This window comes from Dromaius novaehollandiae, chromosome Z, assembly GCF_036370855.1.
Source record: "Dromaius novaehollandiae isolate bDroNov1 chromosome Z, bDroNov1.hap1, whole genome shotgun sequence".
NCBI classification, from domain to species: domain Eukaryota; kingdom Metazoa; phylum Chordata; class Aves; order Casuariiformes; family Dromaiidae; genus Dromaius; species Dromaius novaehollandiae.
The window spans coordinates 62,181,934-62,204,870 of record NC_088132.1 but is presented as its reverse complement, the minus strand read 5'-3'; the positions used below and the strand labels follow the sequence as shown (position 1 = coordinate 62,204,870).

The 22,937-nt window shown below is 37.0% G+C and overlaps 1 protein-coding gene across 6 annotated transcripts in view; it reads left to right on the top strand.

Annotated features, from left to right (window-relative positions):
• LOC112987042 (importin-11) overlaps positions 1 to 22,937 on the top strand; it is a 107,309-nt gene that overhangs the window by 4,318 nt on the left and 80,054 nt on the right. For 3 of the 6 annotated variants that reach the window (XM_064502616.1, XM_064502617.1, XM_064502621.1), the window contains exons 3-9: positions 4,126 to 4,208; positions 4,608 to 4,751; positions 7,141 to 7,241; positions 12,542 to 12,614; positions 16,226 to 16,429; positions 16,984 to 17,116; positions 18,097 to 18,155. In XM_064502616.1, the coding sequence (XP_064358686.1) occupies positions 4,614 to 4,751; positions 7,141 to 7,241; positions 12,542 to 12,614; positions 16,226 to 16,429; positions 16,984 to 17,116; positions 18,097 to 18,155 (708 nt within the window). In that variant the 5' untranslated portion in view covers positions 4,126 to 4,208; positions 4,608 to 4,613. Of the gene's footprint in view, positions 1 to 2,012; positions 2,117 to 4,125; positions 4,209 to 4,607; positions 4,752 to 6,035; positions 6,173 to 7,140; positions 7,242 to 12,541; positions 12,615 to 16,225; positions 16,430 to 16,983; positions 17,117 to 18,096; positions 18,156 to 22,937 lie in introns of those variants that run through there. The other 3 variants (XM_064502619.1, XM_064502618.1, XM_064502620.1) reach the window with 2 other exon arrangements.

Below are 22,937 nucleotides of genomic sequence, written 5' to 3'. Positions count from 1 at the left end.
ATAGAGGGAGATTCCTAAACATAGGTATTCATTCACTCTTACGGTACTGATATAACCGTAACATAAAGTCATGGATTTCCTAATAGTTGTCAAAGCTCTTGTTCATCCAGCGCAGTTTTAATAAATATCTTAAGCTGGCATAAATAAGCACTACTGATGAAGCAGCATTGGCTTGCATCTAAACTGCCTGCTTTTTATGCCTGCCACAAGTACCTATGTAGCAACGTGGTATGGAAGTGATTTGGGAGCTTGATTCACATGAATACCAGTGTATTTCCCCCCTATCTCCAGCTTCAGGTGTTGAAGAGGTGCAGGGACAAGCAGAGGGTGGTACTATTTATTTTAGTGACCATGCCTTTTATATATATATATATGTGTGTGTGTGTGTGTGTGTGTGTGTGTGTGTGTGCATATATATATATATATAAATTTATAAACATATTTGTAGTTAACCTAAACTGCAAATATAGGTTTGCAGTTTGGCACTGTAAGGAGTGATTTGAAATAATAAGTATATTTTTCTTTTTATATCAAAAAACTTGGAAAATAATTGTAAAGAAACAGGCTATGATGACTGCTATCATCAGAAGAAAGCAGAAATTGTTTAGAGGAATCTCTCGAACATAAAAGCAACAAACATCATTTTGTTCTGTCCTGTGTGGATTCTTAAAATATGCTCACTATGGACTTTGCAAAATCCCAGACATAATGCTGTGTTATTGCCATTTATATTTTCTAGCATTTTTGCTGTGTTATTGCCATTTATATTTTCTAGCATTTTTTGCTGGAAGTAACTTCTGTAAGCTAGTATAATTCAAAATACTCTTTTCTACATGTTCTTTATATGCATAATAATGCTATTTATAGTAATTGTGACCGTTCTTGCTCTATAGCCACTTATATTAAATTCTGTTTGAGTGTTTTGTAATATGGTGTAGCATAATTCCCCCTACCTTCCTGGAAAATGTGATGGTAAGTTGTGGGCTCTTTGGCAACAATGGCTATTTTATGTTATACTTTGCTTATATCCTCTGAATCCTATTACATTACCCATAAATTTATAATAATTGAGAGACTGTCAGCTTGCAAAAAAAAAAAAAAAAAAATTGAAGAGGAAACTTCTTAGCCTTGGAACAAAATGTGTAGATTTTGAGGATGTAGTATTAGCTGTATTTTTTAATGGGTTATGTCAACTGCATGCAAATATAAATGCATTTCTCAGGTAAAGGAAACCGCAGCAGAAATAAATTAAAAAAATGAAGTGATCATATATTACCTTCCTAATTTTTTTCAAAGCAGGGGTCTTGGATGAAACTAGAACATGTTTCTGATTATTGTATTAGAATAGCTCTACTGACTTTTCATAATGTGTTGTCTTTGACTTTTTTTTAAAAAATAGATTTAACTTTTCATGATGATGAAACAAAGACCTATTTCGAAACATGCATCTTGATGTTTTTCTTGTTAATTCTTATTAAATAAATATTAAATTAATATAGAACATACTGCTTCCTTAAATATTTTACAGTATTTATAAACTTTATCTTCAGAATTTTCTCATCTTTAGGGAAATTATTCTTTGTCTTCAACTTTGTTATATTGTTTGCGACAGCCTCATCCAATCTTGTTGAGGAATATTGCTCACTTGGGGTCAGAAAGCAACCATGCAAATTTATGGAAGATTAAATCTATTGAGCTTTGTTAAATTTAAACGCCTTACATATTAGGAAGTTCCTGAATGACAGTTTTCTGGAGCATGGGAGAGTATTCTTTGGAAATATCACTACAAGACTACCCAGTTCTGATGATCTTCCATATGTGTCTGCTATGGTCCCTGTCAAGAGACAGGACACTGGGTTAAATGAACTTTTACTCTGACCTGCTAAGGCTGTTCTTATAGCAGTGTCTGCCCCAGTTTTTTAATGAAAATATGAGCTTTTTCAAGAATGAATAGCATTAAAAAAAAAAGAAAAAACTTTGTGTATGTTTCTCTTTGCTTTTGTCATCTTTAGGTCTGCGGGTTGATTATTTTGAAATAAGGAAATGAAAAACATCCTCATGGTTTTTGCATTTGTGTTGTGCTGACTTTAAGCCCATCTGATGAGAACTGTTCTTGGTTAGTATATCAATTATATAAATCTTTAGCAGCAACACCATTCCCCACAAAAAAGCAACCTTCTCCTTTCCACCTCTGCCAAAAATACAAAAGAACCCCTCTTTTTCTGCATCAGCTTTGAATGTAGTTGAGAAATAATTTCATTTAACTGGCATAGTCTTTTTGTGGTGCAAAGTCAGTTATTACATGAATGCTCCATAATCCATTTTTTCTCTCAAATGAGCATGTCCTTGGTGTGGATCTTCAGCAAGTATCTGGGTACGTGCTGCTGATTCACTGTTGATATATATGCAGTTTTCCTGTGGCAACTCATTGTTTGAAGAACACTGTATAGCAAAAGGCCTAAAATTGTCAACTTATCTGCGGCTGAAGTTACTTATTGTTTCTTTTTTCCTCCTTTTTTGCACACGTACACACATGCTCTACAGGCTTGGCTTGACTTTTGGAAGTTCTCTCTGCTCTTGAGGTTTCATCTAGCAATTAGGACTGATGATCTGCTTTCTTTTTATATAAAAAGTTTGTTGATTAGGTGCTTCAGAATAATGCTTCATCAGGTCTTGTTTCATAATGTAAGATAAGTATACATTTATTTTGCAAAGGAAATAATTTGACTTTTGAATGGAAATAAACGACATTACAACTACTACTGTTATTACTTCCCATCGTGATCATTACAAGTTAACATGATGTTTTTCTGTCTTTTTGCTAGGCAGTATGCCCCATAGAGTAAGCCAGTCCCGATTTGACTTTACAGTCTAAATCAGTGTCTTGGTTCCCTGGAAGTTAGTAGTCTACTAAGAAGAAATCTGAGATTGTATGTTTAAATTTGTTATGTAAAGACCTCATAATCTTAGGAAATTTTTAGAGAATCTGCAAATTGATAAAGGTTGAAATGACTGGTACAAGTAGAAAAGACAGAAGAAATAGAAGGTAGATCTATTTTGCAGGAAAGTTAAAGCAGAAGGATTAAAAGATATATCACACAGGAAGTCTAGGACAGAGTTGAGTTATTTGGTCTGTTAGATTATTGCTCTAAAAAGAAAGATGACTTAGTAGAGTTGAGAGTATACAGAGTTGTGGGTTTTTTTTTCCTTCTTTTAATCTTAGAAGCTTCAATATTTAGTCCATTTTTTGTTGCAGATGACTGGTTACCTGGTTTTGCATCATGAGTTCTTAGTTTTTTGTTTTTTGCATTTTTTATTGTGCAGGGCTATTGGTAGTATCTTTCATCTTGCTGCTTGTTTTGATGTTAGGATGACGGTTCCCCCTCTTTCTCCCTCCCCCCTAGATCCCCAAATTTATACTTGTATCAGAATCAGGTTTAAATTGTTTGGCTTTCTTACTATCACCCTTAAAATTTTCCAACTCAGATCTCTTTCTAGGTGAAAGTTGGAAGGACAAACTAAGTTCTTTACTATTAAACAAAAACAAATCCCCTGAGCCTGTTTGTAGAAGAGAATTAAGCTGTCCTCAGTTGTTTGTTTAGAAAACTTTACGTAAGTGTAGAAATAGTTTGTTTAACGTGGATTTGTATTATGCAAAGTTTATGTAGGTTATAAACAGAAGCTTTTATAGACAGAAAAACAGTTTCATTTATTGTCAAACTTCATGATTATTTATATATACATTTTTCTTTGCTGTGATGCTGTTTCTGCAATCGTGATAAATGTAATATGTCTGTTTTGTGTCATCTGGAGAGCAGTGTTTAGTTATGTCTTTAGAGTATAAGAATGTGTTTATGTTGGAAAATCGGCATTCTTGGTTCAGCTGAATTAGCATTTTGTATGCTGAAATAGATAATTAAGGATACGAATACATTGAGAAAATTCAGTTTCTTTTAGGACTCTAATTCTGAAATCCTGCAGTTTGTCCTCTTAAATAGATAAAAAATATTTAGGTAGATTTGAGTTATAGGAATTAAGTATCTGAAATGGATCAGTTTCTCTTTTGGGGAGAAATTATTTACAAAATACAAAACTATTGATACTCTGTATATCTGTCTTTTTCAGATAATCCCATGGTTTGCCTTGCCTTCAGCTGAAGTTTGTAATTCATTGCAGTTTTGCTCCGTCTGCTGTGCTTCACAGGAGAGGTAACCAGTTTAAAAACAAAATCAAAATATTTTCTGGAATTCCTCAAACTTGGTAAAGGTGCTTGTAACGATAGACTTATTGTTTGCTTTTTCTGCTGAGAAACTTCTGAGAGCAAAGTAGTTTAATCATTCTGTACCTTGACACTGTCTATGAGTGGGTGTGATATACTATCTTGCACTGTGTAGTCTAATGAAAAATTAGCATGTGATGTTTAAATAATGTGAATGAAACTGTCTGTCTGTAATTTTCCTGGAGGAGGGGAATGGTTTTTATAAGTTAATCAAGCATGCTTGGTTTTGTATTCTTTGCAGGAATAGGATCAAAACATTTCACAAGATTTAACTTTTTAATGTTTGCTGTCTTTATTAAGTGTTTTCTCCCTTTTAAAATGTTCTCAGACTTTCATGGATCTCAATAGTGCTAGCACTATTGTTCTGCGAGTCTTGACCCAAGCTACTAGTCAAGATACTGCAGTGCTGAAACCAGCTGAAGAACAACTGAAGCAGTGGGAGACACAGCCAGGTTTTTATTCAGTCTTGTTGGTAAGATACAGCAGAAAAGTGCTATTACTTACTTTCTGAATAATTCTGAGTGTGACCTCCTAGAATTCCATTGAAATGTGACTTCTAGCTGAGGTAAGCTTTCAGTAGTTGTGGTCCAGCTACTAGTATCTTTATGCCATGCTGTGTGAGGCATCACCATCACCATGTCTCAGAGCAGATTCCTTTCCATGCATTCAGGAAAAAGAGGAAATCCAACTTCCAGCAGCATGAATAGATGGGCCTCTACTGCTAAGCCTGTTGGTGGCCTGTTGTGAATTGTAGGTAACAGAAGGCCAAGATGACCCTTCCCAAAGGATTGCCTTTTCTGCCTGATAAAGCGGTGATACTTTTATTTGCCCCCTTTATTTTTAGTTTTTAATCTCATTGTATGTCTGAACCAGCTGTGCTTTATTGTGGAGGCAATGCATTATGATAGCTGTTGTACAGGAAAAGTTCTGTACGCTTTTCAATGTACTAAGTTTGATACTCAGTTGGGATAGCTTTCCTTCTTGTCAGCAGAGAGATTCACAGGGAGATGACTAGGTTGGTAGCAAGGTTCCTGAAAAAGTGAATACTTCCAAAGGAATTACTACTTCTGCTGATGAAATGAATGCATTAACATGGTGCCAGGTGATGGAAACAAACTCAGAAAAAAACCCAGGAGTTTCAAAGAAGGCAAACAGAATTTAGTGGTGCCAATATTTCGTACATCTTCTGGGCATGTGTGTTTATATTATAGTAGTCTTAAATAACATACAGGTAAACTGATTTTCCTATAAATGTCTGTCTTTAGTGCGCAGGATGAATGACTCAGAGTTGTTTAGTGACATATTCTGTTCTCTGTAGACCCTCTGCCTCATCATGAAGCAAGTTAGGAGATTTAGGGAAAAGTAAAACAAAACAAAACAAAAAACCCCCACAACTCTTAATTTTGAGCTGAACTCAGTTCTATCCCCTGCCTTTGCCATAGTTTGTCTGCATTTGTTTGTATGTTCAGCTGTGTATGTATGCATATGTATTTATATATACACACACACCCGTATGTATGGGTATCTATATATCTTTTTAGCTGTAGAAATTAATTTTCAAAAGTAAGCAATTACTGTGTTTTAAGTCTCTTGCTTGTGGGATTGGGAATAAGTTTCTTTGCGTGTTGCCCTTCTCTGGTCTTTCTGTATCTCTTCAGTTTCTCTTTTTAAGACTAGCTAGCACTTCATGTAGTATTCTAGATGGGACAGTTCTTTGGTGTGAATAGATTTTGAATATTTTTTGGATTTTTCTCAGTCTCATGTCTAGGTGTTCTGTTTGGCGTCTGAGTTCAGCTGGAGATCTTTTGAGCAATAGCCATAATAAAAGAAGTAATTTTCTGGAGTTTGTAATTTCTAATTCGCTGGTCTATGAAACTTGTCTTTTCTTTTGCGGTATGCAAGACTTCATATTTTATTGAGATTCCTTTGTCATTGTGCTATCTTGCCATTTTGAAGTGAATGCTGTTTTGTACCGCTGATTCTACAATATACATCTTAATCTTGAGTAACATACAGAAGTCAAAGTCACAGGAACTAAGCATGATATCGAATAGTGCTGCTTAGTGAAAATAGAATAATGATGTTCAAGTTTTTACTATCCAACTATTGCTAATGTAAAACAACCATCTGTGCACAGCATATATACTTAAACATCAAGCATGCTGTGTATTATTTTTATTTACATTTTGCTCTAACACTGTATAAGTTAAAGATGATTGGAAGATATTAGAGTTAATCTCAGGCTGAAATGAATTAAAAAAAAATGCCCCAAACTACTGTAACATCTTAACACTTATACAGTGTAGAGGAACAGGATATGTTTTTATAAGAACTGCACAGGTAAGTTTGAGAAGTGCTGTCATACCAGATCACTGTTTTCCAGTCAATGTTGGCAGGCAGGGAGGTCCATAGCATGTGGCAAGATAATGAAGAACTCTCCTGAAAGATCTCAGAAGTTTGTGCAATACTGTACCCTTGTGCTATACAGTATAATTTCTTTTTCTACTAAGAATCCAGCTGTATCATTTAAGAGTGTAATAACTGGCTGGTGCTAGTAATTAGTACCCATTTATTGCCTTTTAAGCCAAACAAGATTAGAAATACATTCATCCTGTATTTTGAGTTTATTTTTTGTAAGTTGAGTAGTGGAGCTAATGGTAAGCATTTTTCTATTTCTTTTGTTTTTAACATGTCATTTAATGTTTTTTGTCAAATGCTGACTCGTGCATTTTTATATACACCTGTACATATGCAGGTGCGTGTACACTATTAATACATATGCTAGTGCATGTATTTATACAACTTCTATTCTGTCTGTGGCACATTGAGTAGCTTTTAACTTCTTAACTTCTTTTTAATAGAATATCTTTACAAATCATACCCTGGATGTGAATGTAAGATGGTTAGCTGTGCTGTACTTCAAGAATGGAATTGATCGGTATTGGAGACGAGTGGCACCACAGTAAGTTGGAAATTTCTTTCACTTACCCTTTGTGGTAGATTCTGTTACACTTACCCAATGGGAAAACAGCAAATTGCTTGGTTGGTAGAAGAGAACTTACTTTGGAATTTACAGTGACATTGATAAAACTTTTACGTTTCTCCCCCCATGCTGAAAAGCTTTTAGGTTGTTAATGGACCAGTCTGTTTTCATATTGTATCTTACAACTTTGTTCATCTTTTAAGAACAGAGTTATGAATCTAGGTCAGAGATTCCTGATTTGAAGTGATGTGATAAGCTTTATAAAGTTAATACCTGGACTTCCTGGTAGTGGCAGATGTGAGAGGTAGGAAGTCTCTTGGAGAGACTATTAAGGAGATGTGTAATGTAAGTTAATTTAGAATTTATATTGAATATATACATGACAAAAAGACAGTAGCTGTCACTATAGACAGTTCTGATATGCGTTTTTTAAATTATTCAGACACTCAGCTTCTGGTAACGTCTGACAAAAAGTTCTCCAAAGAAACTAAACATCTAACCCGTATTCCTGAGCACCATATTATTTACTTAAAAGTTTCCAAGAGGACTGTTGTAATTTATGATCCATATAGAGCTATATACTTTTCAGTGTTCCATTTTTTTCTCTTTCCTTTAAAAAGTAGGTGTAAGTTCAGAAAGGGTTTTGATTTGCCTTCAGTGCTGTCAGGAAATAAGAAAGATCTGGAAGTATTCAGTCCATTGGGCGCTCATATGCTAGTAAAATAGATAGTTAAGGACATCACTGTCAGGCTTGTATATGGGCTGAATTGGAATTTCAGGTCCAGTTTTTATGGATGATGAATCTGAGCTTGTTCTGAAAGCATGGCACCATTTGTATTTTGTGGTATTTGAGATAGCTTAATGTATTTTGCCTTACGTTACAAGCTTTTTTTGAAGATCTGCCAAATTTATGTGGCAAAAAGAGGGAAAAGTGATGAAATGCTGCATCTGCAGGGCATTCCAAATTAACAGTGTAGTACCCCATGATTATGTGAGGCACTGAAATGTTTGTGAATGCAGATTAGTATCAGATTGCAATACATCTCCAAACATTCAGATTGTTTTTTTTGAAAGAGAAAAATATCATCTTGTGTGTGGAGGAAGGCATATATCTTTGGCATTTCTTGTTAAAGGGAAGAGATAATGCTGTTTAAATTACTGGTACTTAATAAGTAAGCATTAGTGAACCAATTAAAATACACTGTTTCAGTATGTTAATTTTTTCAAATAAATGTCAATAACACAGTAGAAAAATCCTTTGTTCATTTCCTGTAGAAGTAATGACTACAATTTAGCTGTTTGAGCTGATGTGAAAATTGAATAACAGTCTTTCAGTGTTCTTTTTTTAATTTTTGCAAATTTAATGTGATTAAAAATATAAATGAAGAAAATCATTGGCTGTTGTTAAAGATTCCATGGAGTAAATACCTACTAAATTTCCGGTATAAGATGACTTTTCCCCCCATTTCTAATTTTCTTCCACGTTTCTCACATGTGACATTTTACCAGTATCTTCTGCTCACCCAGATCACTCTCAGTAGAGTATGTTGGACATATTTTGAGAAATGCTGTTTTTAAGCTCTGATTTCTCAGTCAGTTGTTCTGTGAACAGTGGATACTGTGATTTTTGAAGGTTTCATTGTACAGGTTTTTAATTTTTTGTCCTTGCAAAACTCTCAGCTCTCTTAGGTTGGCATCTGTCCCTTGTCGATGTCCATAGTGCCTCAAAGCTTGTTCTGATGTATCCAGCCTGTTTGGTTGAGCAAACGTTGGAGGCGTGCCTGTTGGTTTCTGCTGCCCCTCAAAGGCAACAACTGAATTTATACCTATGGTTTTTCCTAGTAGGGTGTTAACTCAGGTCTGTTGCCTTTGCTCCGCTGTTGATTTTCACAGAACCTATGGAAAAATAATCTCTGCCATTTCTGCCCTTTGTCAAATTTAGTTGAATTTGGATGGATATGTTCAAGAATTGAGACTTGGAGAGGGTTCTCGCAGACAGATAACATGTTCACATAGCCTTAATTCCTCAGTGTATCAGGGCTAAAGATTGTTTACTGTTCATCGTTTCTTTTAGAACTATTTGTCTTGAATATTTATGTACTTGTGGAGAACTTTTAATCTCCAGAAATGTTCCCAGTAAGTTGAATGTCTCTATTGTACAAGTGTGCTGAAGTTATTTTTAGCTGAGTCTAGCAGGACTAGCTTTACCCTACTTCTGCTGAGCATTGTGGTTTTTTTCTTCAGCTGCTACTCCTGCAAAGTAGGAAAAGAACACTGATTTGAGATCATGAATTCTTTGGAGAGGACAGTAGTTAGGATAGTAGTTTTTCAGGCTTTTCTCAGGCAGTGTTTGGCCTATTATTTTTGCAGTGTTGTTGGTGTTCTCCAAAGGTGGCCTCACTTTATGATTTTGCAGATCTTTATTGGTTTGTTTTCGAGAAACTGCTTTTCTTGAATCTGAGTGCTAGGAAGAGTACCTTTTTTCTGAACATGTTTTCGATTTCGCTGAGAATTACTATCAATTCTTGTTTTTTGTGGACTTTGTTCTTTGAATTATTGTCTTAGCAACTTTAGGAGCTCCTAAATGATGTTTTTATCTGTTTGAATTATAAATAGCTCTTCAGACTTGGATTTCTTGTTTATGAAGTAGATTTTTTTTAAAAAAAGGTCCAGCAGTATTTTTTTTGAAACGCCGAATACCTGATTTCCCCATTTCGCAAACACAGAAAAAAAATCAGACTCTGAAATGGCAAATTGTGAAAGACTATTCGATAAAGATTTTGAAGCAAATGCATACTTCTCTACAAGGACCTGTCTTGCTTTAATTTTTTACTTGGTGAAACTCAGTAGTGAAGTAAAATGAACTTAGTGAATGACAGAAATTCTTCCTGACTTCCGCTCTGTAATTTTTATGTGTAGTTGTCTGCCTTTCTTACAATGCTTTAAAAGAGGATAAAGATTACCTTTTTCTGTGGCCACATCTGCTATGAGCTCTGCAGTGGGGAAATGGGTAGCCGTGGTTTAACATCCAGCAGGTGTCAGTGTTGTATTAGCTAAATGGTAAGTTCCTCCACTTCTGATGAATGGTTAGAGATTCTTAGATTAATGCATCTAAGATAAAAATGAAATATACCACTTGCATCCAGATTAATTTCTTTAATTGTTTTCATTACAATGAAGAACTTTGCTTTGCTTATCATAAGCATCTATATCTGAGGAGCTCATCCCGATGAGTCCATTTTCGTTTTCTTTCTTTTTGCTTTGTTAGTAAAATCAGAAGCTTAGTAATAACACTTAATTATAGTAAGTAGTGCATGTTTGTTGCTTGTAGGATATGTATGCCATATGATTGAGGGGAAAATGTAATTAAGGCAAGGGTTCTTGCAAGCTCACAGGGGATGTAAATTAAATAATATAATCAAACAGCTTTTTATAACAAAACAGGTTTTTGGTGCTTTCTGTTATCTCTGAGCATGTAGCACAAGCTACACTTAAAGTTACAGATTTTTTTAATTGTAATAATAGTAGCTTGCAAGTTTTGGAAATCACTCAGTGTGCTTGTATGTCTGGAAAATATATACTGCATTTGTTTATTTCTAAGAAAATAAAATTCTATGATGCCTGCTTTTTAATGTATCTGCTGGCTTCAGATTAATAAGTAAAATAGTTTCCTGAACAAAACCTTTTACTGTTGAAGAATTTTTTGTAAACGTTACCCAAAATATTTTTAGGCATAACTGAATTTCATGTAAAATATTTTGGAACTTAATTCTTGGTAAAAAGTGAATGTTTGTTTCCTGCATGCTATAAATTACCTTTGAAAATTAGACTTAGGCTGGCAGATTGAAGTCACTCATGAAAAAATAATCCCCCCCTCAATGTTCTATATTTAAGAAAGGTCTGTGATTTGGCAAATAGGGAGAATTTGTGTTATACATGGGGTGGAGGGGACTAGAAAATTTGCTGCAAATATCTGATCTTAGGGTAAATCCTAGTTTTGTTTTTTTATTATTTTGATTTGAACCTTTAATACCTGCCTAGATTAGTATAGAACCTGTGATTTTTAAGGAGCTTTAGGCATCATTTTAAACTGCTGTATAAAAGCAGTGGATTAGTGTCTTAGACTGGCAACTGAGGGCAGCAAATGGTTGTGTTGATGTGTTTAATTTTCTTAATTTGCAGCTACTAGACTTCGAGGTGTGATGATTGCATGTATACTTCTAAATCACTGCATTGTTAAAATAGTTTAATAGTTTAATGTAAACAACCTCAATTGATGATTTAAGTATTTCCATGTGCCAGAGACAGCTTTTTGGGTGCTATCAGTAAATGAAAGTGGATTTTTTTCCTCATAGTATAATCTATAAATCCTGACAAAGCATTTCTAAAAGTAGCCTGTTATGTTTCGTGTTCCGATCTTGAAGAAATTACTGGGATTGTATGCAGTGTAAAGCAGTGCAGGAGTAGCATGATACAGTAACCTATAGTTTTAAACTGATAAAGAGGTCACTTAAAAGGAAATCTAAAGGTAATTTAAAGCTACATTTAAATGAAAACTGACCCTTACGACTTAAAATTCATCCTTCCTAGTTTTCTGTGCATTCTTGATAACTGTTTCAATATTTTTTTTGTAGCTCAAAGGCATAATTTTCAAAAGATCAGCGTTTTTTAAATGTAGCAACATGACTTTAGTAAATAGAGAAGGATTCTTGCTTTTGCATGAAGAGCTCTCATCTGTTGCCAGGACTGCTTTATACTAACCACCTTTTTTCATTATCGAACAGTATGAGTGAGCAGAGACATGCTTGAGTCAGCAATCTTTACAGTAATAACTTTAAAACTCCCTCACAGCAATCAGACTTTATAATTTGAATAGTTTTCCCATATTTTCTTAATCAGTCCTTGCATTTTACCCTGTGTATTTGCTTTTTGACATTTGTATTTCCAAATGTCACATAAAAAGGAAATATAAAACCCTGATGTTAGAAGGCCTCATAAATATTTATCTTTGTTTCACTGTTTCTTATCTTTCTAAATGTCTCCAAGTTAGTGAAAAACAAAGGATGTTCTCTGGATAGTTTATCAAACTGAAACACATTAGTTTCAAGAAAACTGCATAAAAGTAATCTTCATCCAGTCAAATACAGATACACAAATGGAAATGATCATTTTAACTTTTGTGTCTACTAATAGTGACAAAACAATGCTGAATATGAGTTAATAGTTGGGTTTTATGTAAAATGAAATGCTATTCTAATAAATATATCCTATTTTAACAGTGCTCTTTCTGAAGAAGAAAAATCTACATTGCGTGCTGGACTTATTACTAACTTTAATGAGCCAGTGAATCAGGTTAGTGATGAATGATTAGTTATTATTCTCCTAAAAAAACCTTCTGATATACAATTGGTATATAATTCAGTTTGTCTTTACAAAGTGTTTAATAATGACACAGTTGACAACTTGCAATTTATGTATTGCCTTTCAGACAGTTCTTTATGCTGAAGTGAGATCTTGTCTCCGATATTTTCCCCCAACTTTGACCACAATTCAATATATTTTGTGTTTTTATGCAACCATTGGTGAGTTGACTCAGGGAATGGATCTGGCTCAAAAGTCCAACCCACCCTCCCTGAGGGTTATTTGGGTTTTTTTGTTTTGTTTTGTTTTTTTTCCCCCTCCCTCCTTCCTTCCAGCTGTATCTAATCTCTGATCTGACTCCTTCTGTAGCCATACCAGGAAGTGTGGTGGTGGTGGTATAACAGGAATGAATCACTGAGAATGGTACTGCATAAACCTACCTAAGCAGCATTGCTGTCACATATGTAAAGACAGCATTAATGAAACTAAATAGGCATGATCAAGCTTTAGTATGATAGTGTCGTGTCTTGCATATTTAAAGTGATTTTTAAGCTTCTGTTTGGATTAAAATAAGGATTTATTGTTAAATTGAGTTTAGTGCTAATGCTAGCAGCTCAAAACACATATGCTAGATGTAAGAGTTTTCCTTCTGTTTGTTTATTCTTGCTCATTTAATAGGAGTTTCTGGAAAGAAATCTTCACTACTGTTTCAAGCCAGGTTTTAAAGAGCTTTGGAGAAAATACAGAAATGAATTGCATAAGATAAAGCTTAAAAAGTAAAGGTGTAGCAAGCAAACTTTAATTCTGCAGACAGTTCAGTTCTAATGTTTCAGGATTCCTTGATGGCATTACTGCTATTTGTAGGATTGAAGCAATATAGTGAAATAATGGAAAATTATACTTTGTAAAAGTCATTTATACAGTGATGAACAGTGTAAGGTTTTTAATGTCAAATGCAAATTTTTAAAATGGAGGTAGGCATAGAAGATGTCTTTAAATTTGTATTGTAGATACAGTTTAAAATTGACCAAAAATATAAACAAATACTATTTGTTTATTTCAACCAAGAACTCTGATGTATATCATGTTTGACCTTAAAGTAAATGTTATTTATACTACTAGCTAATACAAAATTTATCAAATACTTAATTTTGAAGCAGTTGCGTGCTCTTCACATTTCTGAAAACCTAATGCATTGTAGATGAAGCTGAATTCAAACTTCTTAATCAAAATTTTCTCACTACTTCCATTAATATTTAAATCAGATTACCTGCTGATACAGCAGTATGGTACATTTGATAGTTAAAGTTCTAATTCTGTTGAACAGTTAAGCAATTTCAAGACTATAGTACAAGCTGAGTTTTGAACCCTTTTAACTGACATTTTTTGAGTAAGGCATTTATTTATTTATCTGTATGACACTTTCAAGATATTGTATTTTATGTGATGTGATTTATGAATTGTAAATGAGTGGCACAATTTCATGCAATATATCCTGCACTTGAATGGAATCTTGTTAGCTAACATGTTTTGGTGCTAAAGCTCTTTGGACCCTGACAATTGGGAGATATAGAAAGATGTTTCAGTCCATCTCTCTTTCTCCCCTATCCCCTAATCCCTGTTATAGGTATGTTGATGTTTTCCTTTTCATTTAGACTCTAGTACTGCATGATAGGCCTGGAGTTCTGTGTGCTGGATTCCCGATGGGTGCTCGTTGACCGCTCTTTTCCAGCAGCGGATGTCCTATAACACAATTACTATGTGCCTGTGCTTTGTGCATACTGCATCACTGAAAGTAGAGAAATTATAACCCTTACATGCATTTAAAAAAAACAAACAAACCAAAAACATAAGAATTAGACATCATATTGTGATGTGATGATTAGAGCTGACTTCCGGGGGAGGCAGAAAAGAAAAAAAGGAGCATAACATATGCTGGGAGCATAATTTCTATGCCCTCTGAAGATTTTTACTGTATGGAGGGAACAGAGTAACAAAATACTCCTTGAAATATCTGGCAGCAGACCTTCCCCCCAAACCCTTCCTATCTTAACTTAAAAAGCCAGTCCTCAAAAAAAGAAGAGAGTACTGTCAGCCTCCCTGTACAGGTTGTTTCTTGTACCACATTTGAAAAAGAGCTTATTTGTGCCCCCCTGTCAAACACATCACTTGATCTAAAAATAAGACTCCCAACTCTTCTTTGCCAGCCTTATTACTGTCTTCAGAAACAATTCTTCTTATGCAAGTGGGCAGGAATAAATATTGCAGGAAGTTTTGTGTGGTGGTCACCCTTCAGATGGCACAGTTAAAGAAGCAGTAAAAGAGTACATGGTTATTCTGTCGTATGCCTATAACTTGCTTGAATTCCCCTTGATAGAATTAAAAGGTATTTTTTCCTTAAGATGGAAATGTAGTGTTTCTATTTAGTGCTCGATCAATTTTTCATGTTTCAGGCAGTTTTGCTTTCTCATGTTTTAAAACATTAACCTGAAATAAGCCAGCACTGCTAAGGAAAGGAGAGGTTTCTGCCTCTTCCTCCCCTCTGCTCCACCATTCACTCCTGGTGTTGTCATACCCTGTATCCTCTGATCACACAAATACTCGTGCAGGTTTAAGATGGGTTGGGGAACCGTTGTAGATTAAAACTAATCCAGCCAAAAACCGTATTAAACTTCTGTGTCAATCAGTTTCAGAAGTCCTGAGACTGAAGTGCAGCTGAAGAAATACAAACCTATACATCATGTTAATGTTTTTAATATCTTTAATTTAACATTTGCAATTAAAATGGTAAAATGTCAGTTTTTGTAAAACAGTAGCACATGAGCATATTGCACATGAGTTACTTGAACATACTCTTCTTTCTTCTTTCTCAGCTGCAAAACTGTTGTGAGATTAAAAAACAGCAGCTCCTTAATTTTTCCTTTCTCTCCTCCCCTCATGTATACCATAGGTATATTTTTAATTTAAAAAAAGGGAAGGCAGTGATGTAACATGTATGTAGAGGTTGCTGTTTAGCAGCCACTGATCCAGGAAAGTGAGTAATCGAAGTTCAGTGTGCTCTAACGTGTTCTTTTGAATTTGAGACCATAACTTGATTTATAGTAATACAAATATAGAAGAAGAGTCTCTGTCTAAAAGCTAAAAAGGATATCTAGGATTAGCAGTAATAAGGGTGTTGTATATTCATCTTTCTATATGCTTTCCCAGCTTTTTCTAGGAAAAGTCGCTAAGTAAAATGTGATATCCGAATATTTGAGTCTTCATTTATGTGAAGAAAAAATGACTGGAGTGGTCTTTATATAAAATTTAAGCGATATAGCCAGCTTTGTATTAAATATTTAAATAAAATATTGCCATTAAATTTAAGAAATACATTTTTTTCTCCACTTTTATGTTGGTTGCTTTGTATTCATCAAACTTTAAAGTAATTTAAAAAAACCCAAAAACTAACAATCCTTACTAGGTTTTTTATTTAATTCAGGTTTTATTTAGCTGCTTGCAAATAATAAAAGTTGTATTTCTACAGTGTACATTTCTTAATGATCTCTGACTTTGCGGTACCTGTTTTTTTTTTGTTGTTGTTTTGTTTTTACTTCTCTCAGATAGCAACTCAGATCTCTGTACTGATTGCTAAAGTTGCTAGGGTGGACTGCCCAAGGCAGTGGCCAGAACTTATTCCCACTCTTCTGGAATCTGTGAAGGTCCAAGATGATCTTCGACAACACAGAGCGTTACTTACCTTCTATCATGTTACGAAGACCCTGGCATCCAAAAGACTTGCTGCAGATAGGAAACTCTTTTATGATGTAAGTAATGCAATGTGTAATATGTAGAGGCATTTTGGTTATGCATAATATATGCATGTCAGCCTTATGTTATCATGCCGTACAGCAGATTATATATGAACTTGCATTATTTTTAAAAGAGTGGTTTTGAGGCATAATTCAATACGTTCTTCAAAAAAATTTGTTCTTACACTTCTATACTGCGGTGTGAGACATGAAACTTTCTTGAAGCCTTAATACTGTGTTACAGACCTATGGCTGGAGTTGTAAATCAGGTGAGAAGGGATTGTTATTTTTAAAGTGGTAGAGTCACAGAAGCTAGTGGTAAGGAAAAACATGATTCTCTCATAATATTTTCAAATTAAGATGAGGTATTTTTTTGGAAGACATGTTTGGATCAGTAGAATTAAAGACAACAGAGAAGCAAGTGAAACATTGTGCCTCATGTTATACAAGAAGATAGATTAAATACTGTAAGTCTAAACTAGCCTTTAAAATTTAGGAATTTGTGCTATAGCTAACTCTATCAAATCAGATTTATTGCTTCTTGTTTGTTTTTTTTTTCCCTTTTGCAGCTTGCATCTGGTATTTATAGTTTTGCATGTTCCTTGTGGAATCATCACACAGATACATTCCTACAGCAAGTTTGTACAGGGGATGAAGCTGCAGCCACAAATTCCTTAGAAAGAACATTGTTGTCATTGAAAGGTAATAATGTAAAATGATGTTAAATATAAGGGATGAAATAAATTTCTTGACAGTGAATGATCAAGACTTCTCTGGGAAAGAATCTAAACACTCCCTAACAAAGAGATGTCTATTGGAAAAGCCAATGATCTTTGTTTCTCCTTACCTCTGTCTTGAGCAAGGCCAAAGCAGGATGGTTTTCCATGGAAGAGGAAGAAGGTGCCCCTTGTTTCTCTGTATGAATTTCTCTGTTCTTTTCTCATCAGAAGGGAATCTGATATGCATGTTGTAAGAAGTCAGGAGACGGGGAAGTGGAGGGCATGGCAGGATGCTTTTTCATATATTTTGCAATTTAGGCCTGCACCCTTGTGCCTTACTTCAGACACTTAACTGAGGAAGCTGAGTTATCAATTTTGTTGGTATAAGTTCACCTCCTAGTCAGCGAAGAAGTAGCGATAGCAGCCAGTTGAGATCGAGGCTGATGCTCAAATACTTACCAGTGGGATGAATACATGGCTTTACTCTACATTTAAGAATTGAGATGTTTGTGTGATGCTTGCAATGCAGATGTCGTCCTTGAATTGTTTCAGAAAATGTAGCATGTAGCTTCTTTGGGTTACTGGCAGTGATAAACCTGAGAAAATTCAGAAGATGGATTATGGGCTGTTGTACTGTTGGCTGTTATACTTGGCCCTCTTTCTGTAACAGAACCTTTCAGAAGGGTGACTGTTTAAAGTCTTTGCAGAATCCTTTGTCCTGATTCAAGAATTCTTGGAGTTCTCTTCACTGTCTGTCATATGTAATGTACAGGTAATTTCAGCAAGATTAGATTAATTTTTAAGTATGGTTGAAGCAATCCAGGTACAAAATTATGTATTTTATTTATTTGAAGAATTGGAAGAAATGCACAGCATCTACTATTCTAGTCATATGTCTGGAAGAGTGTTGGAACAAACACTGAAAAGTATCTATGCAAATAACTTTTCTTTTTTTTTCCCTAGTCCTTCGTAAACTAACAGTCCATGGGTTTGTAGAACCTCATCGGAGCGTAGAGGTGATGGTAAGTGATATACACCTGGTTCTAGTGCTACGCTAAAATCTTTCATGATGATTTTGAGTGGTATTAGATGCCTAAAGGTTGTTGAAAGGTATACTTTTATGTAAAGCAAAATCAAACAACACACTTTCAAATTGTTCTCCCTTTAGGTAAGGGCAGTTAGTTTCAGTTACAGCTGTGAGAGATCCTGGCCACTGTGCTATCAGTAGTGCAACATTCTTAAAAGAAAAAAGCAAAATTCCCTTCCAGTGTTTAATGCATTTGGTGGCATGTCAATATTTTAGCTTTCATGGCTTTTGCTGTCTAGAAGAAAAATTCTGCAAGAATATATCTGAAAGAAAACAAGGAAAGGTATAGATATCAGATGTTAGGTTTGTTAAAAAGAAAGTTAAGTTCTTCAGCTTATATCTGAGTAGCCAAGTCTAAGCCCTTCTGTTAAATTTTGAAGTCACTGGCAAAAAACTATGTCAAAATGAGTATTTCTAGTAAGTGGGGCTGTTTTCTTATATATAATTCTTTAGTTTTATATCCATTAGCTAAAACATGGGGATGCTTTCTTGTGGAAATGAAGTACTTCGAGTTTATTTGTTCCCTGTTCATGAAATCAGAAAGATAAGGTATTTGAGATTTAGACAATCCTGATAGCAGCTGGCGAGGCAAGTCACATGGACACTTAGGGGAGGGACAGCAAGTTGATTATTGCACAAAGCACTTATGTGATCCAGAGAGTGATCCATGAAATTGCATGTCTGGAAACATCGGTGCAATTTTTTTTTGCTTAAGTTGGCCAGTATAATCTGATTATCTGTATTTCTAGTAGTGCTCTGTGAGATTTCAAACTACCCTGAGCTTAGAAGATTTGTTCCTCTTCCACAGCATGAGATGTAGAGGATCCTGTCACTAAGGACAGAGTTACTGTATTCTTTCCAGTCATTCTGGCACACTGCAATGGTTCCTGGTTGTGGTTCACCCCCCACCCGACCCCAACTTCCCTATCCTGCCAACTACTTAGGGAAGTTACAGTCTCATCAAGATTCCTTGTCTTGTGTTACTTCTTTCTCTTTGATCTACCTTTTGTCTTACCTGGGATGTCTGACCAGCCTATTTCTAGTTAGTATGGACTGATTTTTTGAGTTATTTCACATCTGAAGATCTAGGGTGCTTGAGAGAAAAAACTTCAGGAACGTGATTTGTGCTGGAGTGGACGTAGCCCTGGCGTGATGTTTTGGGGGCAAGAGGTTCTGTGCACCTGCTGCAGGTGTTGCTATTGGGGAGATAATGGCCCCTAGAGGTCTCTCTCAGCCTCACAAGTAAATCTGCACACCTAGCAGAAGACTATTTAATTTTCTCAGAATCAATATGATTGAAATTTTTCAGAAAATTAAAATAGCCTCGTCTGGTGCAGACACCTAATATGAGAAATTTCAGCCCAAACTGTTGACAGTGAGTGCTAAAACCATCTTTCAAATACTGCTTTTCAGCAACTTGTTCAAGTGATTTTGTCCAAAGAGGAAGTCCTTTTTGTGGATTCAACTTCATGTTTTGTTTCTAACTTAATTTATTCTTGGCATCTGTTTTACTTAAATAATTTTTCTAATGATGTAGTTCATATTTCAGGGCCTTGGGAAAATTAAGATCCCGAAGTTGATCTTTCCCAAACACTCTTTCCATTAGCCTAGAGAAGAACTTCTGTGATGCTTGTGGCTTGTTGCCTACAGTAAATTTTAGAATTTCTAAGTTGATCTTCATTTCTAAATTTGAGAAAAGTATATATGGCAAAAAAACCCTTCAGAATTCTCTTTCTTTTTGGAAAAAAAGAGAAATATTACTGGTTTTACTGGGGCATTACTGGGTTTTTTTGGTTCCTAAAGATGAAAGTGAATATCATGGTAACCAAATAACAAAAGAAAGACTATTAAATAGAGGAGGCCAGTTACTTCACAAATAAAATTTACATTCAGAATCACAGAACAGTTGAGGTTGGAAGGGACCTCTGGAGATCATCTAGTCCAATCTCCCTGCTCAAGCAGGGTCACCAATAGCATGTTGCCTAGGATGGTGTCCAGACAGCTTTTGAATATCTCCAAGGAAGGAGGCTCCCCAGCATCTCTGAACAGTTTGTTCCAGTGCTCTGTTACCCTCACAGTAAAGAAGTTTTTCCTTATGTTCAGACAGGACTTCCTGTGTTTTGGTTTGTGCCCGTTGCCTCTCGTTGTATCACTGGGCATCACTGAGAAGGATCTGGCCCCATCCTCTTCGCACCTTCCCTTGAGATACTTACACACATTGATAAGATCCCCCCTCAGCCTTCTCTTCTCCAGGCTCAACAGCCCCAGCTCTCTCAGCCTTTTCTCGTATGAGAGATGCTCCAGTCCCTTAATCATCCTAGTAGCTCTTTGCTGGATTTGCTGCAGCTCTATGTCTCTCTTGTACTGGGAAGCCCAGAACTGGGCACAGTCCTCCAGATGCAGCCTCACCAGGGCTGAGTAGAGGGGGAGGATCACCTCCCTCGACCTGCTGGCAATGCTCTTCCTAATGCAGCCCAGGATGCCACTGGCCTTCTTGGCCACAAGGGCACATTGCTGGCTCAATCAACTTGTCCACCAGGACTCCCAGGTCGTTCTCTGGAGAGCTGCTTTCCAGCAGGTCAGCCCCCAGCCTATCCTGGTGCATGAGGTTGTTCCTCCTTAGGTGCAGGACCCTGCACTTGCCTTTGTTGACCTTCATGAGGTTCCTCTCTGCCCACCTCTCCAGCCAGTCGAGGTCTCTCTGAGTGGCAGCACAGCCCTCTGGGGTATCAGCCACCCCTCCCAGTTTTGTATCATCTGCAAACTTGCTGCGGGTGCCCTCTGCCCCTTCATCCAGGTCACCGATGAATAAGTTGAACGATACTGGAGCCAGTATCGACCCCTGGGGGACACCGCTATCTACAGGCCTCCTCCAGCTAGACTTTGTGCCACTGAGCACACCCCTCTGAGCTCTGCCTTTCAGCTCGTTCTCAATCCACCTCGCTGTCTGCTCATCTGTCCCACACTTCCTGAGCTTGCCTGTGAGGATGTCATGGGAGACAGTGTCAGAAGCCTTGCTGAAGTCAAGGTAGACAACATCCACTGCTCTCCCCTCATCTACCCAGCTAGTCATCCCATCATGGAAGGCTATCAGGTTGGTTAAGCATGATTTCCCCTTGGTGAAACCTTCTTATCCTTTACATGCTTAGAGATGGCATCCAGGATGAGCTGTTCCATCACTTTTCCAGGGATGGAGGTGAGGCTGACTGGCCTGTAGTTCCCTGGAAGGCTCCTTCTTGCCTTTTTTGAAGACTGGAGTGACATGAGCCTTCTTCCAGTCCTTAGGCAGCTTTCCTGTTCTCCATGTCCTTTCAAAGATGATTGAGAGTGGCCTAGCAATGACGTCCACCAGTTCCCTCAGCATTTGTGGGTGCATCCCATCAGGGCCCATGGACTTGTCGATGTCAGGGAATCTCTAACCCAATCCTCCTCAACCAAGGGAAAGTCTTCCTTTCTCCAGACTTTCTCTGTGGTCTCCAGGGTCTAGGATACTTGAGGTCTGGTCTTAGCAGTAAAGACTGAAGCAAAGAAGGCATTCAGTGTCTCTGCCTCCTCTGTATCCTTCATCACCAGGGCCCTTGCCCCATTCAGTAGCAGGCTTATATTTTCCCTAGTCTACCTGTTGTTACTGATGTATTTAAAGAAGTCCTTCTTGCTATTCTTGCCGGAGTAAACTCCAAACGGGCCTTGGTCTTCCTAGTCCCATCCCTGCTTACTCAGACAGCGTCCCTATATTCCTCCCAGGTGGCCTCTCCCTCCTTCCATCTTCTGTAAACTTCCTTCTTTTGGCCGACTTTTTCTAGGAGCTCTTTCTTCTTCCGTGCAGGTCTCTTGCCCCCTTTTCTTGACTTCTTGCTCATCAGGATTCACTGCTCTTGAGCTTGGAGGAGGTGATCCTTGAATATTAGTCAGATTGCTTGGACCCCTCTTCCTTCTTGGGCCCTATCCCGTGGGATTCTTGCAAGAAGGTCCCTGAAGAGGCCAAAGTTTGGTCTCCTGAAGTCCAGGGTTGTGATCCTAGTTTTTGCCCTGCTTCCTCCTCGCGGGATCCTGAACTCTTCCATCTCATGGTCACTGCAGCCAAGGCTGCCCTCAACCTTCACATCTTCAGCCAGCCTTTCCTTGTTTATTAGTACAAGGTCCAGCAGCGCACCTCTTCTTGTCGGTTCTCCCATCGCTTGTGTCAGGAAGTTATCATCATTGCTCTCCAGGAACCTCCTGGATTGCTTGTGCTTTGCTGTGTTGTTCCTCCAGCAGATATCAGGGTGGTTAAAGTCCCCCATGAGAGTCAGGGCTTGTGACTGTGAGGCTGCTTCCACCTGTCTGTAGAAGGCCTCATCTACTTCCTCTTCATGATCAGGTGGGCTGTAGCAAGCACCCACAACAGTGTCACCCATGTTAGTCTGCCCTTTAATCGTTACCCACAAGCTCTCGACCCGCTCATCATCCACCCCTAGGCAGAGCTCGATACATTCCAGTTGCCCTCGCACATGAGGGGCGACTCCCCCTCCTCGCCTTCCTGGCCTGTCTTTCTCAAAGAGTGTGTAGCCATCCATGGCAGCACTCCAGTCATGCAAGCTATCTCACCGTGTCTCCGTAATCGCAATCAGGTCATATCCGTGTGACTGCACCCAGATCTCTAATTCCTCCTGTTTATTCATGCTGTATGCATTTGTGCACAGGCACTTCAGAGAGGTATTTGAGCATGCTGATTGAC